At 39.7% G+C, this 26,213-nt stretch overlaps 1 protein-coding gene across 2 annotated transcripts in view; it reads left to right on the forward strand.

Moving 5' to 3' along the window:
• The window catches only part of BABAM2 (BRISC and BRCA1 A complex member 2), a 407,441-nt gene that overhangs the window by 354,480 nt on the left and 26,748 nt on the right, over positions 1-26,213 (forward strand). For both annotated transcript variants that reach the window (XM_061155072.1, XM_061155071.1), the window contains exon 11: positions 16,043-16,196. In XM_061155072.1, coding sequence (XP_061011055.1) covers positions 16,043-16,196 — 154 coding nt within the window. The remainder of the gene's footprint in view (positions 1-16,042; positions 16,197-26,213) is intronic.

A 26,213-nucleotide genomic window follows, 5' to 3' on the forward strand; every position in this document is an offset into this window, starting at 1 on the left:
AAACTTACGGCTTTTATTTCATACATGTGGTATGATTCTTCCCCTGTTGATAGTAGGACATCCTGATGATGTCAGAACCATGGGTTTAAAATCTGAAGACTTGAATCCAAGGTCCAGCTCTGTCACATAACCGTAATTTTAAACGAGCTTCTTTCTGCTCCTGAGTTTCAGTGTTCTTACCTGTGAATGGGATAATATGCCACCTTGAACATCACAGATGAGATATGAAAACTTTTAAGCCAAAAAAATGTATGTTATGACATTCGCCAGGCCTCTGGTCTGGAATTATCAGATTGCACAGGTGAGCAGTCAGAAGGATACGGAGATTTTGAAGACATCAGAGGGTAGTGAGATGGAGCTTTCTGGGACTTTCAAAAGGAGGAAAGCTCAGGGCCAACCCTTCAAGGTTAACTATCCCTCACCTGAGCTTTGTGGGGAGCTGTTACACAGATGGAGAAAGGAAACGGTAACTGTTTTAAAAGGAAGGGAAGTACAGATTGATCCAGTGTCATGGAAACTATGAGAGAAGAACAGAAGTGAGCCCCAGGGTCTAAGGCCATTAAAACCCCATAGATATGACCGTAAAATATTTTCCCAATCCAAAAGAAAGAAAACAAGGAAATTGAAACATCAAAAATAAAAATCCTTAAAAGCCTGAGCTCATTGAACCCAGAGGAATAACTCGTGAGGTCTGGAAGGCAGGCACATTCTGTTCTTCCTCTTGGTCTATGAGGACCATGAGAGTCAGTCGCACTTTCTGATTCACGGCCAGAAAACGTGCCTGCCCATAGCAACCTCTGGCTGAGATGGCAGATAAGCCAAAGTGTCCCTGAGTAGAAACTCCTTCCAGAATGTCAGAAACAAGCAGTAAGTTTAATTTGTAGCACTTGTGATAGAACACGGACTCCAGTCCCAGACGGGCCAGGGCTCACCCTGGCACCATCTCTTCTTCCTGGCTGCACGAAGGTTCTTGGGCTTGCCACAAGGCATGGGTTTCCTCCCTAGTGAAAAGGGACAAGAGAACCATGTGGCAGGAAGCACCCAGCACATTGTAGGTATTCAGCAAATGCTTGTTTCCTTCCCTTTTCTTAGCATTAAAAAAAAGTACTTATTAGAACAGAACACAAAAATAACCACCATGCCTAACTTTTCTCTAGTAAGAGATTTTTCATATTTGGGTTAAGGGAGAACCCAAAGTCATACTGTGGACTTCCCTGGTGGCTCAGTGGTGAAGAATCCACCTGCCAATGCAGGAGACGCGGGTTCAATCCCTGGATCGGGAAGATCCCCTGGAGAAGGAAATGGCAACCCACTCTAGTATTCTTGCCTGGGAGATCCCATGGACAGAGGAGCCTGGCGGACTACAGTCCATGGGGTCGCAAAAGAGTCAGACAGGATTCAGTGACTAAACAACAGCAGCAGCAGAGTCATACTGTAAAAGCGGCTTTGGTAGCTGTGGTTTACGTTGTTCCTGTAGGGAGATTTGCTGAGTCACAAGAGGCTTGCTGGATCGGGGGTCAGGACCCTGGGGTTCTCTGTCAGCTGCCCAGGCAGCTCACCACTCTACACCACAGGCTTTTCAGTTAAATGGATAGATGACTTCCAAGGCCTCTTTCTGAACTGTGGTTTAATGAGTTTGTCCTCTGTTGTGACAAGACGTGGAGATCTTTAAGCACCTCACCTGCCCGTAGCTCAGCTCTTCCCTGAAAGTACATCTGTCAAAAACACAGCTGAAAGAAAGGGAGTAGACTAAAGAGGTATTGCAAAGTTTATGTATTTCACTCACAGGGACCTCAGGCCTGACTCTTACACCTGCTGTTAAGCTTGGTGCACTAGTTCCCTGATCCCTAGCAGCTTAACTGCTCAGAGAAGGTCTGTGGTCTCTAGGTACAGCCTAACCTATAGCCTGAGCTGGGTGGTGGGGGTGGAGGGAACTAAGAAACTATAGACAGCAGAATGCTAGACACTTAGGCACACACACCTCATTTGGCCTGGGTTGTCATGACTGTATGGCCCACTCTGAGAGCTAATATTCATAACTGTGATTTAAGTCATTTAAAGGGGGATAGGGAAGAAGTAAATATGAAGGCTGCTTTGGAAAGATTTCAATAAAAAGCAATAGAAAGGGGAAAAAAAGTTTTGGAGCTTGCAAGAAAGAGTTCTCAGTTATTGGGCACAAGCCTGCTCCTCTTAGGAAAACCTTTGCTTGAAAAAGATTTTATTCCTTTACGTTTGAATGTACAAGTCAAGCAGCTAACTTAAGTCAAAGGCTTGCCTCAACATGCTCACCTTGTGTTTATACATGTGTTCTCTATAATTCAAGTTAGGAGAATATGACAGTTTAAAAACATCATTTTAGACAGCTGTCATACTTTCATCTGAAATGAAATTTCTAAATGGAGTTGCTATCAAGGAAGAACGTGAATTAGTTTCGATTTTTCCCACTGTATCCCCCTCCCATTCTCACAGAAGAAATAATAACTAAGGAGATGGCCAAAGAAACAACTAAACAAAAACTTGGATAGTTCATGGACCACATAGCAATCTTTAAATATACAAAGATTGATTACGTTTCTGATCTTTTTTTAATCCAAGCATAATGGAAAACTGTCTGAGTTTTCAACAGGCTTCCTCTCTGTTCAAATGTTTTATTGTCTTTGGTCAGCTCTTGCTGCAAAACCCCATTTGACCTTATATTATCCAGAGCTGTGTTTTTTGTTTTTTCAATTTGAAAGAAGAAGATTGTAGAATTAAAAATGGGGAGTTCTCAAGGACTCTGAATTTGCCCCACATAAAATGATGGGCAGAACTAAGTTGGAAGCTTAATTGAAAGAACCTGGCTACTTTAATCTATGGGTTGTATTTTCTCAGCTGGAAGTCAGGTTGGAGAAAGAAATTAGGTAGACTCGGGTTTGTTTTAATTTCTTCTAAGAGAAAAGTGAGTAATAATAGTTATCATTATGAATATCTGCTAGATGCCAAGTATTCTTTTACATGTATTCATTATGTCTTATAAATCACCCAACAGCCTCCCATTTTAAAGATGAGAAAACCTAGACTCAGAAAATTTAGCAAATTGCACAAGGTCACCCAGGTCATAACCGGTCGAGTAGGAATCAAGCCTGGATCTGCCAAATTCCTAAGATCATATTCTCTCCACTATACCTACTTGTTCTTACATTCCCTTAGGCTCCAACCTTTATTTATTGAGCACTTTCTATGCACCAGATGCTGTACCACATGCTTTATTTTCAACCTGGAGGTTAGAGTTTTTCCAGTTTTACAATGAGGAAGAAGCTCAGAGAGGTCAGTGAATCTACCAATGCTATATGATCACTAAGTGGAACTTGGTCACCATGTGTTCTTCACCTGACCCTTCCGCCTCACCGAGATAAGCTCTTTCCTGTTCATCTCACCAGACGGAACTGAACCTAAAACAACCAAAGAATGGAGTGACTTATCTCTGAACATTTCCACAACCACCTAATCTAGCGGGTCAGACATTTTCCTGTAATTTTGATACCCCAGCCTAGTATAAATCTGGAGTGGAGAATGCTTGGAAAGTGTAATACACAAAAAATAAGTTCTTGCAGCTTTCTGCATAGGGGAATGACAGGGTGGCCAGGATTCTAACACTGTCTTGTAAGGAAACATACAGTCACCCTTGAGGGTTCTGGTTTCCTAGCGCTGCCACATATTTGACCTAAACTATTTCCCATCCCAGTCTTACACCCAGTCCCAAATCTCAGGCTCTGCTGTAGAATTGTCCTCATAGGAAGTTAGAGTTGTTTGAGAGAAAACAGAAGATTTCTATAAGCTGATGACAGCCCATTGCCAAGCTTCCCACTCAGAGCCTCCCTCTGACCATAAGGGACACACTAGTAAGTCTTAAGAGATATTTTGTAAAGTGGAATCGGTTCCCGAACTGAGAAGTGAATGACTGCACTCCTCTAATAATAAATAATAAATTATTTGTGATCTGTGCATGTGTACCTTCTAAAACGTTCTTCTTTCTAGAAGATTTCTACCATTTGAGGGTATTTAAATTACAAGAAAATTTCTGACCAGAGTGGGTGGTGTGGGATATCTTCTCCAGAAATGTTCAAGGATCTCGCTGCTCATGGAAGAAAGTCCACACTGCTTTGCTTTGTGCTCATGATTCTCCATAGTTTGGCGTATTTGTCCAAAGTCCCCCTGCACCAGCGTTGTATCCTCTGGCCAGTGCTCCCTCTGCCCTGATCACCCGCATCCCTTCACCCTCCTCTGCTCTGACTGCTTGATGCTGTTCCTTCTGCCTGGAATCCCCTCACCTTTCTCCCTCCCTTCCCTGTCATAAGCCTCCCACTGCAACTGCCTGTCCAAATCCTAGTGGTCTTTCAAGGTCCTGCTTATCCAACAAACCTTCTAGAAGCCCTTGGATTATCTTTCCACCCCACACCCAGGCAGTTACTACCTCTATTATAACCCACCATCGTTTTCCTGCCTGAGAACAGTGATGGTCGGGGGCGGGGGTGGGGGGTGGGGGAGGACCAGGCTACACTCAACTTGGCCCCCTAGAGCTAGCTCATAGTAGATTCTCCAGGAATGCTTCTCAAATTGGAAACTTGTTGCCATTTTCTCTAGCATATAAAGCTCATAACCAGACCCTTTCAAAAATAAAAATAACTAGTTTCAGATTTTTTTTCTCCTTAAAGCCTAGTTAGTCATCCTTCACTTTGGAGTAGTTGCATTATTTGCAAATTTGTGCCTGGCAGGATGTTCTAATTTTTCAAGACTGGAATTTAAACTGACCAGTGTCAGTCCTCCTCCGTTTCAGAATTTGTCTTATTCCTTCTAATCATCTGTCTTTGGTAAATCATCCATGATTTTTTGAAATTAGAAGCTTATGACTCTTTAAAGACTTTGCCCAGCTTTTAAATGCCAAGGATTTTGCATTTGAATATATTTTAACTTATTTAAGGATTTTTCTAATCAAATTCTTCCTTAATTTAGCCAGATTTCTGTTTTAATCCTCCCAGGCCAGGAGTTTATTTACTGTGACTACATTCTTTTAAAGATAAAAGTTTAAACAGTATTAAATTATGTTGGACTATAAAGAAAGCTGAGCACCGAAGAATTGATGCTTTTGAACTGTGGTGTTGGAGAAGACTCGAGAGTCCCTTGGACTGCAAGGAGATCCAACCAGTCCATCTTAAAGGAGATCAGTCCTCGGAGTTCATTGGAAGGACTGATATTGAAGCTGAAACTCCAATACTTTGGCCACATGATGCGAAAAGCTGACTCATTTGAAAAGACCCTGATCCTGGGAAAGATTGAGGGCAGGAGGAGAAGGGGACGACAGAGGATGAGATGGTTGGATGGCATCACCAACTCAATGGACATGAGTTTGGGTAGGCTCCAGGAGTTGGATGTTGAACAGGGAGGCCTGGCGTGCTGTAGCTCATGGGGTTACAAAGAGTCAGACAGGACTGAGCGACTGAACTGAAATGCTATTTATGATTTTTCTCTGCATCTCTTAAAAACATGCTTCCTTTTTCACATCTCGTGCCGTTGACCTCTCCTCACTTTTATGGTCTCTGCCAGGCAGAGTTCCTAGACATACATCAACTACCTGCTGTGTGTCTAGCCCAGTGTTCACATGTGGAGAATATAGAATTACAATGGGAACACTTCATTGTTAGCAGTTCAGCCAAGACTATATCATGGGGACACGTCACTTAGTGACAGAGTGGGCAAGAGAGGCTTCCTGGAAGAAGGCCACAGAAGCAAGAGCAGCTTATATGGACTGAAGCAGAAGCCAAGCCTGAGGAAATGCCAGGATCCAAATGGGGTGCATCCTCGGGGGACACGGAAACCAGAGGACATCACAGGAAGCGCACAGTGTCGCGCCTACCATTCATTTCCAGGAAGCGTGGGTCCTCAGGTCTAGCCTGGGACCTGCAACATGGGATGTGCTCACTCCATGTGTGCTAGATGAGGGAATGGATGAACCAGGAAAAGCAGGCAGAGAAACACTGGGGTAAGGAGGGTCTCCCATGCGGGGAATCCCTTGGTCCTGGCCTTGGCCATTGGCATTCTCCTTTTCTCCTGGGGAGGACAGCCCTGATGTGTACTTGCTTGGGAGTACAAGTTGAAAGCATGCAGAGTTGTAGGACAGAGGCATTTCCGACAAACTGAGTCGTGACGAGAGGAAAACCTGGGGAAGGAAGGTTCCTCCAGGGAGGGAGAGCAGCTTGGCCGTGAGCTTCCAAGGGCAGCATCGGCTTCCTTCATCTTTGCGTCCCCTGTTGCTCTCCACGTGTGCAACAGTAAGGGCAGTGGGGAGAAAGTGGGATTGGTGAAATAGGACAGGTTATAGCTTCTCTGAATTGAATGTATGCAATATGAAAAGAGTCAAATAAAAATGGAAAATTAATGACTTCTCTGATGATCCAGAGGTTAAGACTCCATGCTCTCAATGCAGGGGTACCCAGTTCGATCCCTGGGTAGGGAACTAGATCCCGCATGGCCCAACTAAGAGTTCACATGCTGCAGCTAAGACCTGGCAATTTTTTTTTTTTTTAAAGAAAATTGTTACGTCTGCACAACATCAAAGCTTTATTGACTTCTTCCCTCTTTACGGAATATCCCCCAGACTCTGGTTCTGAATCAGCCCTTAACCTTCTGGATCCAACTCAAAATCCATCTCTTCTGCAAAGCTTCCACCTCAAGCAGTGTCCCCTCCCTCAGCATGGACACCATGTCCGCACCTCCACTGTCACCCCACGTGAGCTGTGGGAACTTCTCCTCTTCCCCGGTGCCTGCTCAGGGCCCAGACACCTTCATTCTTCCCAGCACTCCGCCTTCCACTCAGCAAATCTGGGAGCAAAGGAGCAGCTCAGTGGACCAGCTGACTGTGCCAGCCTGACAGTGTTCTTAAGAATGTCCCTCTTCTCCAGTGCCTCTGTAAGCTGTATTCCAGGTTTTCCACACCATTTTCTTCTATGTTATTTTATTTTTCTTTACAACTTTGGTGTCTTATTTTTCCCCGAAGACCATTCAACTTTCTAAACCCTCTTAGTTTTATAAATGCTCCCATTTAAAAAAATAATATTTCTTTGAATATATATACAAGGATCATAGTAATAAAACACCACCGACTTCAGAAATAGAACACAGTGCCATTATCTTAGAAGCCCTAAGCGTGTGCCCCTCAGAAGTAACCACTCCCCTGAATTTTATGTTTATGTGATACTTCTATCACGTAACATATACCCATAAACAATATGTCATTATTTTTTCTTGTTTTTGAAATTTATACAAATGGAATCATATTGATTATTTTGTGCTGCTCTGAATATCAATGTCTGTCTGCTTTTTTGAAAAACTTTTAAAAATCATAAATATTTAAAGCTTCAGTTCAGTTCAGTTCAGTTCAGTCACTCAGTCGTGTCCAACTCTTTGCGACCCCGTGAATCGCAGCACGCCAGGCCTCCCTGTCCATCACGCACTCCCGGAGTTTACTCAAACTCATGCCCATCGAGTCGGTGATGCCATCCAGCCATTTCATCCTCTGTCATCCCCTTCTCCTCCTGCCCCCAATCCCTCCCAGCATCAGGGTCTTTTCCAATGAGTCAACTCTTCACATGAGGTGGCCAAAGTATTGGAGTTTCAGCTTCAACATCAGTCCTTCCAGTGAACACCCAGGACTGATCTCCTTTAGGATGGACTGGTTGGATCTCCTTGCAGTCCAAGGGACTCTCAAGAGTCTTCTCCAACACCACAGTTCAAAAGCATCAATTCTTCGGGGCTCAGCTTTCCTCACAGTCCATCTCTCACATCCATACATGACCACTGGAAAAACCATAGCCTTGACTAGATGGACCTTTGTTGGCAAAGTAGTGTCTCTGCTTTTTAATATGCTAACTAGGTTGGTCATAACTTTCCTTCCAAGGAGCAAGCGTCTTTTAATTTCATGGCTGCAATCACCATCTGCAGTGATTTTGGAGCCCAAAAAAATAAAGTTTGACTTGAGTATATAAAAAGTACCAAAACAAATACCATGTACCCACCTTGCTGCTGCTGCTAAGTCACTTCAGTCGTGTCCGACTCTGTGCGACTCCATAGACAGCAGCCCACCAGGCTCCCCTGTCCCTGGGATTCTCCAGGCAAGAACACTGGAGTGGGTTGCCATTTCCTTCTCCAATAAGCCAAATCTTAATATTTTGCTCTAATTGCTTCTGCTTTTGTTTTCACTTTGTTTTTAAAGAAAGAGCACATTACTAATTTGGTTACGTCCCCCTGAGTACCCCTCCATGATGCATTCCTATCCCTCTCTCCTTTCCCATTACCCCCAGAGGGAACTTCTTTCCTTAATCTGGTGTTTATCATTCCCGTGCACGTATTTATACTTCTACTACCTAGGCATTCATAAGCAGTGTGTAATAATGTATGCATGTTTTTGGACTTTGTAAGTATATACTGAACACTGCTCATCTATAACTTGCTTTTTCCACTGAACATTATGTTCTTGAGGTTCATCTGTGTTGGTACATGTAGGCCTAGCTCATTTGTTTGAACTGCTGTAAGGTATTCCATTGAGGAATGTACCACAGTCTCCTGTTGATGGACACTTTAAGATGTTTCCAATTTTTGTTATCACAAACAGTGCTACAGCAAACCTTCTCCTACCTTCTTATGCACTTGTGGCAGTATTTTAGGAGTGGTAATGCTGAGTTATGAAGTCTATACATCTTCACTTTTACAGTACAGGAGGTTATAGAAATTTATATTCTCATTGTCAGTGATGAGAAATTCCAGTGTTCCCCATCTTTGACAATACTTGGGGATTGTTGGTGTTTTTAATTTTTGCCAGTCTAATACATATGAAATGGAATCTCCTTGAGGTTTATAATTTTGCATTTCCCTTAAATGTTCCTTTAGTTCAACAAGCATTTATTGAGTGTCTCTCCTGTGTTATGTCAAGCCCTGTGCCAAGTGCTAAGAATATAAAATAACTAATTCATGACCCCTACCCCTGGAAGCACTCAGCTTCTGTAGTAATTCCCAGCTGGGGAGGCATATCAGAGACACTTCAGGTGCACTTTCAGGAACCAGAGGTCTGAGATGGGACCCAAGGGTTAATTCCTTGGTGATGCAGACGCTGACTTCTAGTTGAGCCCCTCTGAGCTCATGGCAGGAGAAGCTTAGCTGATATGGTTCAGCCTGGGTTCATTTATGGGGCCAGGTGGGAGAACCTGGCTCTTCCTGGGCCTACACTATGGCATCCCTTTCACAGTGAGATTCTTCTGGAGTTTTGTGTGAATGACTCATTGGGGGTCAGAATTATTAATTTGTCTCTAGAAAGTACCTCAAAAGCAAATGCTAAGCAAAATGTAAGCAGGAACCAGATTTCCTATAACTTCACCTACCTGGAAGGAAACAAACAACCGCAGGTGGAAGAGGAGGAGGAGATAGTATCTGAACTCCAAACAGTGACTGAACCAGAGCTCACACGGCATCACTTCACGTCATACAGCCCCTGCTCCACACCAGGTCCCAGCCTATGGATAGAGAATCAAGCACGCTGACTCTTCAGGAGCTGAGACACAGGCTGGATGAAGTAGACAAAAGGCAAAGAGAAGAGGCAAGAGAGAGAGACCATACTGAGACCAGGCTGGCCGTGGTGAGAAGTGGCAAAGGAGCTGGCTGGGGAAAGGCACAGAAATAAATAAAGTTTGTGGTCAGGGGGCGAACAGCACATACATGCCAGTAGCACTGGGGAAACTTTAGCACCACCTCAAAGGCATGTCAGCTCTTTAACTGAATGGTTTTGGGGGTCTGGCTTGTGGTAGAAGGCATTTGTGAAAGAGCAAGTAAAGTCTTCTCTTTTTTAACCTTTTATTTTATGTGGGAATACAGTTGATGAACAATGTTGTGTTAGCCTCAGGTGGACAGCAAAGTGATTCAGTTATATCAGTACATATACATACATCTATTCTTTCTCAAATTCTTTTCCTGTGTTGGTTGTTACATAATATTCAGCAGAGTTCCCTGTCTATACAGTGGGTTTTTGCTGGTAACCCATTTTATTTATTTATTTATTTGGTTACCCATTTTAAATATAGCAGTGTGTACAGGTCAATCCCCAATTCCCTAACTATCCCTTCCCCCCCTTGTAACCATCAATTCGTTCTCTAAGTTTGTGAATCTGTTTCTGTTTTGTAAATAAACTCATTTGTATCATTTCTTTTTAGAGGTGAAGTCTTATTAACACTTGAGACTCTTATGTATAATGATCTTTTCCTGTGTTGTTTGTCATCAAGGCTAAATTCTTTTCAGTATGTTATTTTTACTGAGATGTAAAGGTCTGTACAAAGTTTAGAAAGAGATCCATCAAAATAGTTAAACACTGTGAAAATTTATGCTATAGTTAGAAATTTCACATATATAGAAGTATATAAAACTAGACTGAAAGTAAAATACAAAGTAAGGAAAAGGATGAGTCGGAGGAAAGAATGAATGTTTATTTACTACCTGTTCTGTTTTTGTTCAGTTCTTTCAACAATGCTATAAGAATTATTACCCTCATTTTTCAGGTGAGAAAAGTCAAGATTCAAAGAGATGAAATATTTTGCCTATGGTCTCACCACTAATAAATGAATAGGGCTCAGAATTGAAGCCCATTTTTATCAGACTCCAAAGGCTATGTATACCTTTTCCATCATATCATGCGGTCACCTCGCATGCTAGGATTTTTAGCATTTACAGCAAAATCCAAGAAACTTCAGGCTTTAGTTTGTTAGTATTACTACAACCCCAAAGGTCATCTGTTTACATGATCAAATCACAAAAAAAAGTGAAAAATTAAAACCAGTGTATTAAAATGTGGTTAATATTTGGTCTTCTTGGTCACTTAAATGTAAGGCAATGATGATAAAAAGAGACTCCATTTGATTTTTAATGCCTTGAGTAGGGACACTTCTGAATTGGAAAACTTGTCTTTTCTGTTTCTTATAGGTGAGTATTTTGGATATGTGGTATTTAGCTTTCTAGTGGTTGGAATCCATGTGTCTCAGAGGTTTAGTGTGTAGTTAGTAAGATCAGGGGTGGTCAGTCAATAAGTGGCAACTTCCCTAATTGGTTGTGTGCCCACTGTGGGGGCAGCCTGAGAATGAGACGTGTATAAACTGCTCATAAGAAGAATTGACCTCAGATGGAATCATCATCGGAAGCGGAGTTTACAGCCAGTCAGCATGGGGTTAAAACTAGCTCCTATTGAGGCTTCGAGGAACTGGAGGGGCCTAAGAGGACTGGAAATCAGAACATAACCATAGCCACCACATAGTGAATCCACGAAGCATCTTTCATACTAGCCCAAGCACACAAGAATATAGAGCTGGGAAGGTTTGGAGGAATGAAATAATGGCTGACTTGTGAATAATGATGAAAATATTTGATGATGCGACTTCCAGGGAAGCAATTATGGTTAACCCCTCATTTGTCTGGCATTTTCAAGGGTTGAACTGTCCCACATAACTGAATTTTCCAGACAGCTAAAACTTTCCTATTTATGCGCCTTGAATGTTTTTAACCATGCTTGATGGAAATATTTCTGAAATAGATTATACAATTATCCTGCCTTCTTGAACAGAAGCTGCAAGGAATAACATTTCCTTTAGTTTTCTTGCACTGCAGGTCCAAGAAGACCTGATTAAAAGAGGTTGAAATAGTTAGGTCTTGTAATCGTCTGACATAACAAGGAATCCAGAGGTGGGTGGTACCAGAAAGAGATAAATTCAACAGCTCAGTGATGTCAGGCTGACTTTCCGCTCATGGTCACGAGATGAGTGCCAGCTCCAAGCCTCAAGATCTCACGTGATAAGATCTAGGCAAAAATGAAATGGGGGCTTCTCCAGATGTGTCTTAAATTAGGAAAATATTTCTCAGAGACCCCTGGCCGACTTCCGCTCGGGTCCCATTGGCAGAACTGAGTCACATTTCTTTGCCTTGGTTTTACAGAAGGTTGAGGGAGTGAATGCTCTCTGACTATGGGAGGAGGTGTCTAAACATACAAAAAAAGATGGAGAATGGCTGTTGGTTAGGCAACCAAGAGTGTTGGCCCCTTTACCAAGATTGGGAGTGAACATCACTATGTATGGTAATAGCTTGAGGGCCCGATCAAGCTCTTTGTTCCTACACACTGAATTGCGCGCCCCCCTCCCCCCCCCACCCCCACTGGGATGCTTTGTGATTTCCTAAGTCTGCTGTTATTTATTATTCTCTCGGTGCTTTGTGCCAGACTGCTAGTTATCACTATTTGCTGTTAATGTCCCTTATTCTAATCTTGCCATAATTAGATTTTTTTTCTTTTCCCTGGAAAAACCATATGATCAAACTTGTTAAAACAAAGCCTGAAATGTTGAGTATCTGGCAGCTGTCCTGTAGATCAGATACACAATGTGGAGTTTTTCTTTTGGCCATTCAGTGTCATTTTTCTATTGTTGAGGTCTGAGGCTGAGAAGTGAAGTTTCTCGAGAGTCTTGTGAACTTAGATAAAACTAATGAAGTCTTCTTCTGGTGCAAGGACGAGCACTTAGGAGCAGTTAAGCATATTTACTAGAGAAGATAAAACCATCAGAACTTCAGCATGGTTTGGAGAGAGGCGGCAAAGTTTCTCGGCGCCTCTCAAAGCTGCATGGCGGGCAGTTCTCTGGGACTGTGACCAGTGGAACCTGTCACTGCTGTGACTGTCCAGCATGAGGCAAGCTGGTGCAGAACTTAATTATTTCTGCTTTCTGCCAGGGCGTCAGAGCCCTGTGAGCAACTCCTGTGAAGTGTCCGGGTTAAGCAGAATTAGCAGTGTTTGTGACTCGTTTCAACAAGTTCTTGAAGAAAATAATGCTTAGGAAATGGCTATTGAAAATCATACTGAACAAGGAGGGGACCATTTCTTCTGTGGCTCGAGAGCTGGGCAAAATTCAGTCTCTGAATCCAGAAAGAAGGAAATAGGAAGCACTTGTGAAAACAATGCTGACAATGAGTAACTGAATCCAATGGAATGATTCTACTCTGGGAATCAAACCTGAGCTAGTAGAGTTGGATTCTAAGGAAGCAGATGTTCAGATGCTCAGATTTAACATGGCTGAGACGACGAGCCCAAACTGCCTGGAAGCTAGAAGTTTCTTAAAGTGATTTAGCTGTTTGAAGGCTCAGCAGTCATCATTTTAATGTGCCAGAAAAATCACGACGTAGCCTGTAGGCAAAATGTAAAATGTCAGAAGCATTTGGGGATAAGGAAAACAAATTTTGTTTTGTTTTTTTTTAATTCTAACTAACGTACCATTCAAATCATTATTATAAGAAAAATGCAAAGTATTTCTCATAAGTATTTTAGTTATTAACTCCTTCTTAGAACATTTTTAAAGAAGTCATCCTTCTACTGACTATTGACTGATCCAGGCAGGATACGCCCTTGTTAAACTGAACAAGATATTTATATTTTTTTAATTTTATTTTCTCATATGTGAATTAATGTGTGGATTACCAGTTTTTATCTTTGAAGGACTCTGACCAGTCCTACCCCTTCTAATGATGTAGCCACTGTGTTCAAATTTTAGTATTTACTCCAGCTACACTTTTTAAGAAAAATCTCCATGGCAAAATAATCATGTAATCAAATACTTTTGGGGAGATCTTGGTACATATCAACTAACAGGTTTTTTAAAATCATATAACTCACTTATTTAGGTAAATAAAATTTTGTTTGTATTTTGAATTGGTCCTGGTCTTAATTGGGCATTTTGGGGGTTAGAGTAGATGTTTCAGGACTAGGTGGGAAAATCATTTTTTAGCCTATCAAAATACCAGCGACTCATTTTCTATAAAACAAAATAACAGGAACAAAAAATAGAATGCATTTCAAAGCCCCAGAAAGCTGGTAGCTTAAGAGTCATGAAGCTTCTGATATTATCTATATTGCTTGGATACTGAATGATGACTGTACTTACTTTGAATTGGTAAATTATTGCCATTGAATTTTATTATTGAAAATTACTGCTGTTTTGAAGGGAAACTTGGATGTTAAATATTTTGCACCAGTGCTATAGCTATTGCTTTGAAGATTAATCTGAATCTCATTTTATGTATGAAACATATAAAATATAAACATAGTTGAAATCAAATTAAAATATATGTGAATAGGCATTTTTTTCTAAAATTAATCAGAGGAAATGAAATGAGTAATCAGAAGACAGATAAACAGCTTTGGAAAACGACATTTATTCCAAATGACTGAAGATATTTCATATCAAACTCTGTAAGATGAAGGGATTCAAATGGGTTTTCTAAATCCAAGTGCTTATCACGTAAATTAGTCTGTTTTTCATGTTTTGTATTATTGCTATATGTTACCAAATTTTTGCTTTGGCATAAACAAACATGTATTGAAACTGCATTGAGGCACTTGGAAAATGTGACTAAAGAGTGGACATTCAAAATCTTGCCACTTTTCTTTGGTGTGGGGTGATTCATCTGTAGAAACCCCCTGCAGCACTGAGTCAGAGTCAGATATACTCAGAGGTCTAAGAGGCCTTACCAACTGGACAGTTTTTTGTTTTTTAAGTTTGCTGCAAGCCTAACTTCCTTCAAAAAATCATTTTGGGTACTTAGTGGGCCTATTCCAAGTCAAAGGTCACCCTGACTGACTTTGTGATACATGTATAGCTATCTAGTAGTCTTTTTCTTTCCTGTATTTGCCTCATGGAGCCAAAAGGATGAACCCTGTACGTCCTTCACAGTGGAGACTTTAGCTTACTAAGTTGTAATTTTGACATAGTGAGCAATAAACCCAAGAGCAAAAGGCAACCTGAGCCAGTGGAAGGAGCTTAGGATTTAAATTACAGGACTAGATTTGAGTCCTGCCTCTGTGTAGCTATGGTATGAACAAGTTAATAAACTTTTTGGAGTCTCAAGTATGTCATTTATTAAATGCAGCTGGTGAAAATAATGTCTGCTTCAAGGAATTATAGGTATCAAATTAGATAAAGTATACAAAAGTACTCTGTAAAGCTAGAAAAGTCTATACACATTTTTCTTGTTATTATTTATTTAAACTAATGTGCCTATTCTGTGTCCTCGGAGTAACATTTACAGAAATACATATTATATGCCTTGAGGAATTTGACAGCGAAACAGTCTGTGTTTTTAGTGATAGTTTGCCTGAACTGAAAATAGGAAGTCATTTTATTTTTAAAAATGAAGTTAAAGGATCCCCAAATGAACATAAAGCACATAATATTTGTAAATAGCAAATATTAAAATCAGTATATACTATAACAGTAGACATATGTAGTCCCTGTGGCATTCCATTAAGCAGCTCGTACTGATTGAGGAGGTATATATGGTAACATATACGGAAAAACGTAAAACTGCTCAGTATCAAAATTCACTGCTAGATTGAAAATAAAGTGATATACTTTGTTTTTTCTGGTGGCCCAGTTGCCATCTCCTGTAAAAAAGAAAGATCATCACTTGCCCTCTTGATCCCCTTTCCAAATCCATTCTTTAAGAACAGTCTTCTTCAAATTCTGGATGAGAAAGACACTGCCCAGCCTTTGATAAGTTTATGATATAATAGATACTTAAAAGAGATATACAGCTAAGATAAGAAGATATACAACTTCCTGTGAATACTGGACTGGGTAATAAGTGCCACAGCAGTGCAGGCGGCTGGGGTTGCCCCGCTTCTGAGACCATTTCCTAGTACTCTTTTCAGCGCCTACTCACACATCATGCCTCATATTGGTTAAATTTTTATTTATGGGTGATTTGCCTCTCTACCTGAATCATAAACTCCTTGGAGGCAGGGAAGATACCTTGACTTGGATTGGCCAAAAAGTTTGGAAAATATTTCTTGGGTTCTCTCTCCATACCTGTTACCTAAACGTCAACCAGTGTTGATGATTTAAGTAGAATCTTGTACCCACCATTTGAATTTAGCCAAAAATGTGTATTAAGATGCATTTAAGCCCTAACTTTCTTTTCCTTTCTTCTGTCTTTACAGTTGACCTGCCCCTGTTTTTCCCTCGAGATCAGCCAACTCTCACATTCCAATCTGTCTATCACTTTACCAACAGTGGACAGCTTTATTCCCAGGCCCAGAAGAACTACCCATACAGCCCCCGATGGGATGGAAATGAAATGGCCAAAAGAGCAAAGTAAGTGAATCATTGTTTTTGTTGTTGTTTTATTTGGCTGTGTTGGGTCTTAGTTGCAGCACGAGGGATCTTCGTTGCATCTTGCAGGATCTTCCCTTGCGGTGTATGGATTCTCTAGTTGTGGCACGCAGGCTCAGTAGTTGCAAAGGCGCTTGGGCTTAGTTGCTCCACAGCATGTAGGATCCTAGTTCCCCAACCAGGGATTGAACCTTCTTCCCCTGCATTGCAGTGCGGATTCTTAACCCCTGGGCCACCAGGGAAGTCCCCTGAATCAATTGTTATTTCTTGCAAATAGGTAACACATTGTTTATCTAGGCCAGGAGTTGGCAAGCTACTGCCCTGTGCCTGTTTTTATAAATAAAGTTTTATTGAACCATAGCCATACCCATTTTTAAACTTATCTTCTGTGGCTGCTTTCATGCAACAATGGCAGGAGGAGTAGTTGAAACAGACCACACATGGCCTGGAAAGCCAAAAGTAATTGCTGTTTGGCCCTTTATAGAAAAAGTTAGCCAACTGCTTATCTAGCCTCATCAGGTAGATTGCCTTTTTTTTTTTTAATGGGTTACAGGATATCTCTGAAATCTACCTTTCTATTTAGATTAGATTCTATTTACTAGATGGGAGTTGGAGTTATGGATAAACAGTGTCTATGATGAAAATATCTACAGCTGCTTTCACATTTTTTAAAATGGGAAATTTCAGTAAACAAATAGAATTCTGGTCTTGTTAGTCAACATGTGGATCCAGTACCTAGTTTTTCGTATGGAACTGTAGTGCCTTTGAAGGAACAGAGTGAGTTATATTCCTCATTGCATCTCTGCAGCCATTGCCCAGAGTAGGGCCTGCATCATCTTTGAATAAATGGCTATACAAATAGCTTAGAACTATTAATATCCTTAGGGAAATAAGTTGGGAATTTGAGGTTGAAGTTAGCTGGAATTTGGAATTTAGAGATATAACTATTGCACTTGAAACTCTCTGTAGAAAGTGTTCCCCAGTCATATGGAATAGGTAAATATAAATTCAGAGTGTTTTTTATAGGTAAGACTTTAGTATCTGGAGCACCAGTCTTCATGAATCATGAAGCAACAGTGAGTGGGTCAATGTCATAGTTTCCAAATATAAATTATAGAGTGGCAGGTGGTTATTATTTTATCATACGGCTGTATGCTCACACATGTGATTCCAGCTAAAGGATGATCAGATCCAAAGAATTACAGAGATGAAGAATATCGATTCAGCATCCTCTTCATTGTTCATCCAATATTTATTGAGCATCTCCCATGTTCCAGGCAGTGTACCCAAGGCTGGGGATACAGTGATAAACAAATCAGAAATTTTCCATGTCGTCATGGAATTTATAGCCCAGCAGGAGAGATCAAAGCCTTTATGATATCAAACTTGTGATGGTTTTTTAATGTGTCTACTAGTAAAACCTGGTCTTCCCAGACCTAGAACGCTCTTGATTGGTAAGGCTTCTTGCTCTTTTCTTCCCTGCTGTGGAGAAGGCAATGGCACCCCACTCCAGTACACTTATCTGGAAAATCCCATGGATGGAGGACGCTGGTGGGCTGCAGTCCATGGGGCCGCTATGAGTCAGACACGACTGAGTGACTTCACTTTCACTTTTCACTTTCACGCATTGGAGAAGGAAACGGCAACCCACTCCAGTGTTCTTGCCTGGAGAATCCCAGGGATGGGAAAGCCTGGTGGGCTGCCGTCTATGGGGTAGCAAGAGTCGGACACAACTGAAGTGACTTAGCAGCAGCAGTGGATTCTCTCTCCGTCCCCAAGTGCCCCCGGCATCTCCTATACTTTCAGTAGTACAAGGCTTTCACTGACAGCAGAGTTGGGACTCTTTTAAATAATGACAGGACAACTTTCTCTAAAAACCCAGATTGCCTCAGATTCATATGTGGAATCCAGAGCTGTTGTTATCTGAACCTTCAGTGTGCCCTTCCTCACTGTGTTTTTCCTTTTTGTCCACAATGCCCAAGTCTGGAGTTCTATTTAAGGAAAAAACAAACATGCACAAAGGTAACTAATGACGATGAGTAAGACTTACTTATCTTGAAATAAACTTGAAAAGGGGGATTATGAAATAAGTTTTATGTTCGAGGAATTGCAGTTTAATTTTCTGGGCTTTCCCTGGGTCTACACAGGATCTGCCCTTAAAAGATGGGCTGTTATTTGTGGTATGTGCTGTGCAGTCTAAACTAGACGTGTTTTTGTGGTTTCCATGGCAAAGTTATCTCCGCGTGTATGTATGCACATGTGCATGTGTATGCCCATAGACACACATGCTTTTTCAGTAAACATTTTAGCATGTATGAATTGAGTCTTTAAGGAGTTACAGACCAAAGCCTATGATTTCAGTGTAGGCATATCATAAGTGAAGCCTGTTTATCTTAACAGATTGGATTAGAATTGCAAGAGACATTTGCTTTACGTTACCACCAGCCTAAAGAAAACATCTGAAGTAATGTTAAAAAAAAAAATCTGCCTTCTACTATAGTGAAGATGGATCCATTTTAAGTGTAATAAAAGAGAAAGCCAGCAGCTCATGCTATAAAGAAGTAGTTTAAAAACTCCCTTCTTAAACTGACCCAAGTAACTTCTCTGAGCTGTGTCAGAAGTCCAGGTAGTGGATAAGCACAACCAGAGAACTGTCCTGCAGTACAGACTAGAGATTGGGGGAGAAGGTGAAGAGACAGGACAGAAAGAGACAGAGGCCAACTGCAGCATTCCTTATACTCCCTGCTTCTTTGTCCTGTGAAAATACTGTATGCACACAGTGTGCACAAGGCTGTAATTCACTTGAAGAGCTCTGCCCAGGACATCAACACTCTCATGGTTTATGAACAGCACTACAGCCCTTGGAGTGGAGTCAGCTGTTTATTCCCTCCCATAGAGCAAAATTCTAAACATGTGAACTCAGAAAGGCCACTTTCTGGCACTGACCAGGGATTCTCCTGTGACTTGTACTTCTTGCTCATGGCTGTCCAGCAAATTCTGTCCTCACAAGTGAATCCCTTCTGCTGGTGAGCACAAGCTTTGGGGTCATGTGCACGCCAGTTCCCATCACACGTTCTAATCTGTAAGCTCTGTCGCCTTGGGCAGGGCTATTAATCTTCCCAAACTTTATTCTGTAAAACAAATCTGTACTCCTCCCTATGATAGGCTTGAGGTGAAGGGTCAGTCAGGGGGTGGACATGGAAAAGACCCTTGGTTGGATTTAGCTTCTGCTTTGACTTATGGTGCCTTTGCCTGCTGCTTTCCTCCTACTCTCTTTCTGCTCCTGCAAATCTCCCCTTCCTTCCACAGTCTTCCTTATGGTTTTCCATCCATATTAACTTACAGGCAGTTCTTTCACCTCTCTCCAGTTTTGGTTGACTATTGGTCATAGACTGCTTTGAAATCTCTTTTGTATTGTTCTTTGCTTTTTCACATCTTTGTATACATCTCATTTCTTTCATAAACCGGTGAATCCTTTGAAGCCAAGGGTTTTGCATATTTCTTTTAAAGATATCTTTATCATTTAAATGTATTTATTGTAGCATAATTTAGGTACACTTATAGTTTACATAAGAAAGTGAAGTCGCTCAGTCGTGTCTGACTCTTTGTGACCCCATGGACTGCAGCCTACCAGGCTCCTCAGTCCATGGGATTTTCCAGGCAAGAATAATGGAGTGGGTTGCCATTTCCTTCTCCAGGGGATCTTCCCGATCCAGGGATCGAACCCAGGTCTCCCACATTGTAGGTAGACGATTTTACTGTCTGAGCCATGAAGTAGACAGATTCAAATGTAACTTTTGATGGAGTTTTGACAGAGTTACCTTCTACTCCTTTCCAGTTAGTATTCTCACCCCCAAAACAATGCTTTTTTCCTATCACCATGTCTTAGTTTTTCCTCTTCTAGATACTTCTTATAAATGGAATAATACAGATTGTACTCTTTCATATCTTTTGTGTTCAACGTAATTAATTTTAGACTTATCTGTTATGGAATGCTGTTTCTGTTACATTATTCCTTCTTTTTTCTGCTGAGTAATATTTTATTATCTGAATATACTATAATGTACTAATCCATTCATCTGCATATGTGTGTTTAAGTTGTTTCCAGTTTGGGGATTTTTATGAATACAGCTGCTATGAACTTTCTTACATAAGTTTTTAATAGGCATGCTTTCAATTCTGTGGGTAGATAATTGGGAGTGGGAATGTTTGTATGATTAACTTTGTAAGAAACTGACCACCTTTTTCATAATCATTGTACCAGTTTGTACTCTCACCATTAGTATGTCAGGTTCCAGTTGTTGCGTATCCTCTCCAACACTTGGTATTGTCAGTCTTTGTAATTTTAGCTATTCTAGAGGGAGTGAAGGGATATCACAATTGAGCTTTTAATTTTGATATCCTAATGATTACTGATAAGCATATTTTCATGTGCTTATTGGTATAAGTGTTTGTTCAAATTTTGTATATTTTTAATCAGGTTGTTGGGCTGTTTATTTTTAAGTTTTAAGAATTCTTTATATATTTGTCCGAAATATGTGTTACAAATATTTTCTCCCAATCCGTGGCTTGCTTTTTCATTTTCTTAACAGTATCTTTTGATGAGCAGAAAATTTTTAATGAAATCTATTTTATCAGTGTTTTGTTTTTATGTTAATATTTTTGTATCCTCATAATTACTTGCCTTCCACAAATGCATGAATAGATTCTCCTCTGTCTTTCTCTAAAGCTTTGGTTTTGGTTTGACATTGAGGTCAAATTCAAATGAATCCATCTCAAATTCATTTTGGGGTATGGTATGAGGTAGAAGCTGAAGTTAATTTTTTTTGTTTATATATCTCCAGGTATTTAAGTTGTTGAAAAAACTTATTTTCCCCATGGAATTACCTTCATGCCTTTATCAAAATAAATAGATGATATATGAGTGGATATATTTCTGGATATTCTAGTCTATCTAGTTTTCTGTTTATATACGAATAGTTCTTCAAGTCAGGAAATGTAAATTCTCCAACTTTATTCTTTTTAAATATTGTTTTGGCTGTTTTAAGTCCTTTGTATTCCTGTATAAATTTTAGAATCAGTTTGCCAATTCCAACCCCAACCTTCAAAACAGGCCTGCTGAGATTTTGATTGAGATGGCATTGAATCTGTAGCTCAACGAAGAACTGACTAACATTTTAACAATACTGAGTTTTCCAATCAACAACATGATTTTTGTTTAGATTTTCTATATTTTATCTCAGATATGTCTTAAGATTTCATGTGGAACTCTTGTATATTTTTAGTGGTTTTGCTTTTATTGTGAATGATAGTTTTCAGATTTCATTTTCCAGTTGTTGCAAGTATGTAGGAATATAAATGACTTTTCTATATTGACTTTGCTAAATTTATAATCCTACCAAGTTCTAGTAGCTTTTTTGTAGATTTCTTAGGATTTTTTACATATACAGTCATATCATCTGTTAACAGCTTTACTTCTTTCTTTCCAGTGTTTATAATCTTTTTGTTTTTTTGTTTCTTTCTTTTTTTTTTTTAACCTTCTGTACTGACTGGGACCTCCAGTTCATTGTTGTACACAAGTGCTGTGAGCAGACATTTGGTTTTATATATCACCTTAAGGTTAATGTTAGCATTAAGTTTTACTTAGATGTCTTTAGTAAATTAAAGAAATTCCCCTATATTCCTGCTTTGCTAAGAGATTTTTATCATGGCTGAGTATTAACTTCTGTAGAATGCTTTCTGGTATCTATTGACATGATCCTGTGTTTTTTTCTTTTTTCTGTTAAAATGGAGAATTACATTCATTAGTTTTTGACTGTTAGACCAACCTTGCATTCCAGCAATAAATAAACCCTTCTGAGTCATGAAATTTTATCCTTTTTTATATTATTCAATTTGCTAAAATTGTATTGAGAATTTTATATCTACGTTCTTGAGTCATAATGGTCAGAAGTTACTTTTCTTGTATTGTCCTTATTAGACGTTTATAGTGACACTAAACTGGTTTCATAAAATGAATTGACAAGTTTTCCTTCCTCCTTTGTTTTCTGAAAGAGTTTGTATAGGTTTTGCATTATTTTTTTCCTCAATGTTTGGTGGAGTCTATTTGTGGAAAAAAATTAAATGTCTGTACTACATATAGGGATATTCAGATTTTTACAATTTCTTCTTCCATTAGTTTTAGCAAGTTGTGGGTTATTTTTTAAAGAAATTTATCCATCATATTTAAGTTGTTGAATTGATTGGCATAAAATTGTTTATGGTATTGTCTTACTTTCCTTTTAATATCTGTAGGATGTAGTGATATAACTTCTTTTATTCCTTATAGTGAAAACTTGTATCTTTATCCTCTTCCCTGCTTTTCTTTAAAAAAAATCTAGTTAGGGGTTTATCAGTTTTTCTAATCTTTTCAAAGAAGCAAACTTTTACTTTGTTGATTTGTTCCCCATGGTTTGTTTTCCGTTTTGTTCATTTATGCTTTTATCTTTATTATTTCCTTTGGCTTATTTTCAGTTTAATTTCTTCTTTTTCAGTTTTCTCAAAATGGAAGTTTAGATCATTAATTTTAATCCTTTCTTCCTTTTTAATATAAGCCTTTCAAGCTATAAATTTCTGCCTAAGGTTTGTTTTTTGTTTTAGCTGTCTCTCTCAAATTTTGATATGTTGTTTTTCTTAGTCGTTTTGTTAGAAAATTTTTTAAATTTCCTTTGTGATTTCTTTTTGAACCATGAGTTATTTATAATTGTGCTGCTTGAATTTCAAGTGTTTGGGGACTTTTCTAGATGTTTTATTGTTATTGATATCTAATTTCTATTTTGGTCAATTATAATCTGTATGGCCTTAACCCTTTGAACTGAACTGAATCCTTTGAAATCTGTTGAGATTGTTTTATGACTCAACATGTAGTCTATCTTGATAAACAGTTCATGTGAACTTGAAAAAAATGTATGTCCTGCAATTTTGAGTATAGTGTTTTGTATACACATTAGTTACTTGTTAGTATTATTCAGTCTTCTATATCCTATTTTTTGTGTGTTTTTTATTATATCAGTTACTGAAAGGAGGTGTTAAAATTCCACCTATGATTTTGGATACATTTATTTCTCCTTTTAGTTTTGTCATTTTTTTGCTTTTTGCATTTTGAAGTTTTGTTATTTACGTACATACATATTTGGAATTGTTACATCTTCTTGATCAATTGACCCTTCTATGATTATGAAATGACTCATGCTGTTTCTGATAATACTCCTTCACTTGAATTCTGCTGTGTCTAATATGAATCTAGTTTCACCAGCATTCTTGTACTTATTTTTTGCACGGTATATCTTTTTTCATCTTTGTTCTTTCATCCTGTGTGTGCCTTTATATGTCAAAAAAACCTTTTATAGGTTGTTTTTTTTAATCTAGTTTGATAATCTCTGCCTTTTAATTGGAGTATTTCATTCATTTACATTTCATATTATTAATGAGCTGGTTGCATATAAGTCTGCCTTCTTACTATTTGTTGTTTAATTTCCCCTGTTCTTTATTCCTTTGTTGTTCCCTTCCAAATCTTTAATTTGTTTTATTTGAGTATTTTTTAGTATACCATTCTGTCTTCTCCTTGGTCTTTAAGTTATAGCTCTATGTACCATATTTTAGTTTTTAACACACTAAAATACATTCTTAATTCATATCAGTCTATGATGAATTAATACTATAACATTTCAAGTATAATGTAGAAACCTGCTGCTGCTGCTAAGTCGCTTCAGTCGTGTCCGACTCTGTGTGACCCCATAGACGGCAGCCCACTAGGCTCCTCTGTCCCTGGGATTCTCCAGGCAAGAACACTGGAGTGCGTTGCCATTTCCTTCTCCAATGCAAGAAAGTGAAAAGTGAAAGTGAAGTCGCTCAGTCGTGCCCGACTCTTAGTGACCCCATGGACTGCAGCCTACCAGGCTCCTCCATCCATGGGATTTTCCAGGCAAGAGTACTGGAGTGGGGTGCCATTGCCTTCTCCAATGTAGAAATCTAAAACAGTATAATTCTCTTTATACTTCCTGCTGTCCTCTGATATATCTTCATATATCATGAATCCCACAATATATTGTTATTACTTTGGCTTTAAATAGTCAGTTGACTTTTAAAGAATTTTAGAAAAGAAAGGTTATGCTCCACTTTATTTGGTAATTTCCAAATAAAGGTAATGGAAAATATATTTCCCCTCCAAAAAGAAAAAAAAAACCCACTTATTTTTAAATGCCTTCTTTGGAACAAGCCATCAGAGAGCCATGTCCAGCCTATATGCAGAGGACATTGAGACTCTCAGTCACCAAGAAAAGATACACCTGCATGACATCCAGGCACCTCTGCCTGCCCTGTGGACTTTGCCATTTATCATGCACCCTCACATACTTTCTTGAAATCATCATGGTAGTCCTATGAGGAGTTTAGTAAAGAAATTCTCACCACCCTTCATACATATAAAAAACCTGAGGCTCAGAGAGACTCAGTGACTTTCTTAAGGCACGCAGGTAGCTTCTAGTGGAGTCAGGACTCAATATAGGGCCTCTGACTTTCTGTACATCCACACCTAGGCAGATAGGTAAAAGTTTTCCATTCTCTTTACCACTTCTGAGCCTCATTTTCCAGAGGCCTGGTATTTGAGTAACATAAATATAGAGAAGAAATACATGTGGCCTTTAAGAGCACTGACCCTAAAGTCAAGAGAGAGTTGGGTGTAAACCTATCTCTGCTACTTACTAGCTGTGTGACTTTAGGCAAATTCATAATCTGAGTCTGTCTCCTTATCTATAAAGTAGGGAAGCTAGTTTAGAATATCAAGTCAGTTCAGTTCAGTCACTAAGTCGTGTGTGACTCTTTGCGACCCCATGGACTGCAGCACACCAGGCTTTCCTGTCCATCACCAACTCCCAGAGTTTACCCAAACTTATGTCCATTGAGTCGGTGATGCCATCCAACCATCTCATCCTCTGTCATCCCCTTCTCCTCCCGCCTTCAATCTTTCTCAGGGTCAGGGTCTTTTCTAATGAGTCAGTTGTTCGTATCAGGTGGCCAAAGTATTGGAGTTTCAGCTTCAACATCAGTCCTTCCAATGAACACCCAGGACTGATCTCCTTTAGGATGGACTGATTGGATCTCCTTGCAGTCCAAGGGACTCTCAAGAGTCTTCTCCAACACCACAGTTCAAAAGCATCAATTCTTCGGCACTCAGCTTTCCTTATAGTCCAACTCTAACATCCGTACATGACCACTGGAAAAACCGTAGCGTTAACTAGATTGACCTTGTTGGCAAAGTAATGTCTCTGCTTTTTAATATGCTGTCTAGTTTGGTCATAATTTTTCTTCCAAGGAGCAAGCATCTTTAATTTCATGGCTGCAATCACCATCTGCAGTGATTTTGGAGCCCCCAAAAATCTGTCACTGTTTCCATTGTTTCCCCATCTATTTGCCATGAAGTGATGGGACCAGATGCCATGATCTTAGTTTTCTGAATGTTGAGTTTAAAGCCAACTTTTTCACTCTCCCCTTTCACTTTCATCTAGAGGCTCTTTAGTTCTTCTTCACTTTCTGCCCTAAGTGTTGTGTCATCTGCGTATCTGAGGTTATTGATATTTCAAGTAGGGTATGTGACTTTCTATTGTTGATGAACAGCAGAAATTTAACATCTTAAAACAGCACAAATTGTAATCTCATACTTTCTGTAGATCAAGAGTCCAACACAGCCTTCCTCACTTCTCTGTTCAGGGTCCCGAAAGATTAAAGTCAAGGTGTTGACTCAGGCTGTTACCATATCTGAGGCTCAGGGCCCCTTCCAAACTCATTCAGGTTGTTGGCAGAATTCATATCCTTGTGGTTGTAGGACTGAGGTCCCTGTTTTCTTGCTGAGTGTCAGCTAGAGGCTGTTCCCTGTCATGTGGGCCCCTCCATTGTCAAGCTTTTAGTGGTACCTGAAATCTTCATATTTCCAATTTCTGACTGTGTCACTGACATCTAGAC

The sequence above is a fragment of the Dama dama genome, chromosome 11 (assembly GCF_033118175.1).
Source record: "Dama dama isolate Ldn47 chromosome 11, ASM3311817v1, whole genome shotgun sequence".
Taxonomy (NCBI): domain Eukaryota; kingdom Metazoa; phylum Chordata; class Mammalia; order Artiodactyla; family Cervidae; genus Dama; species Dama dama.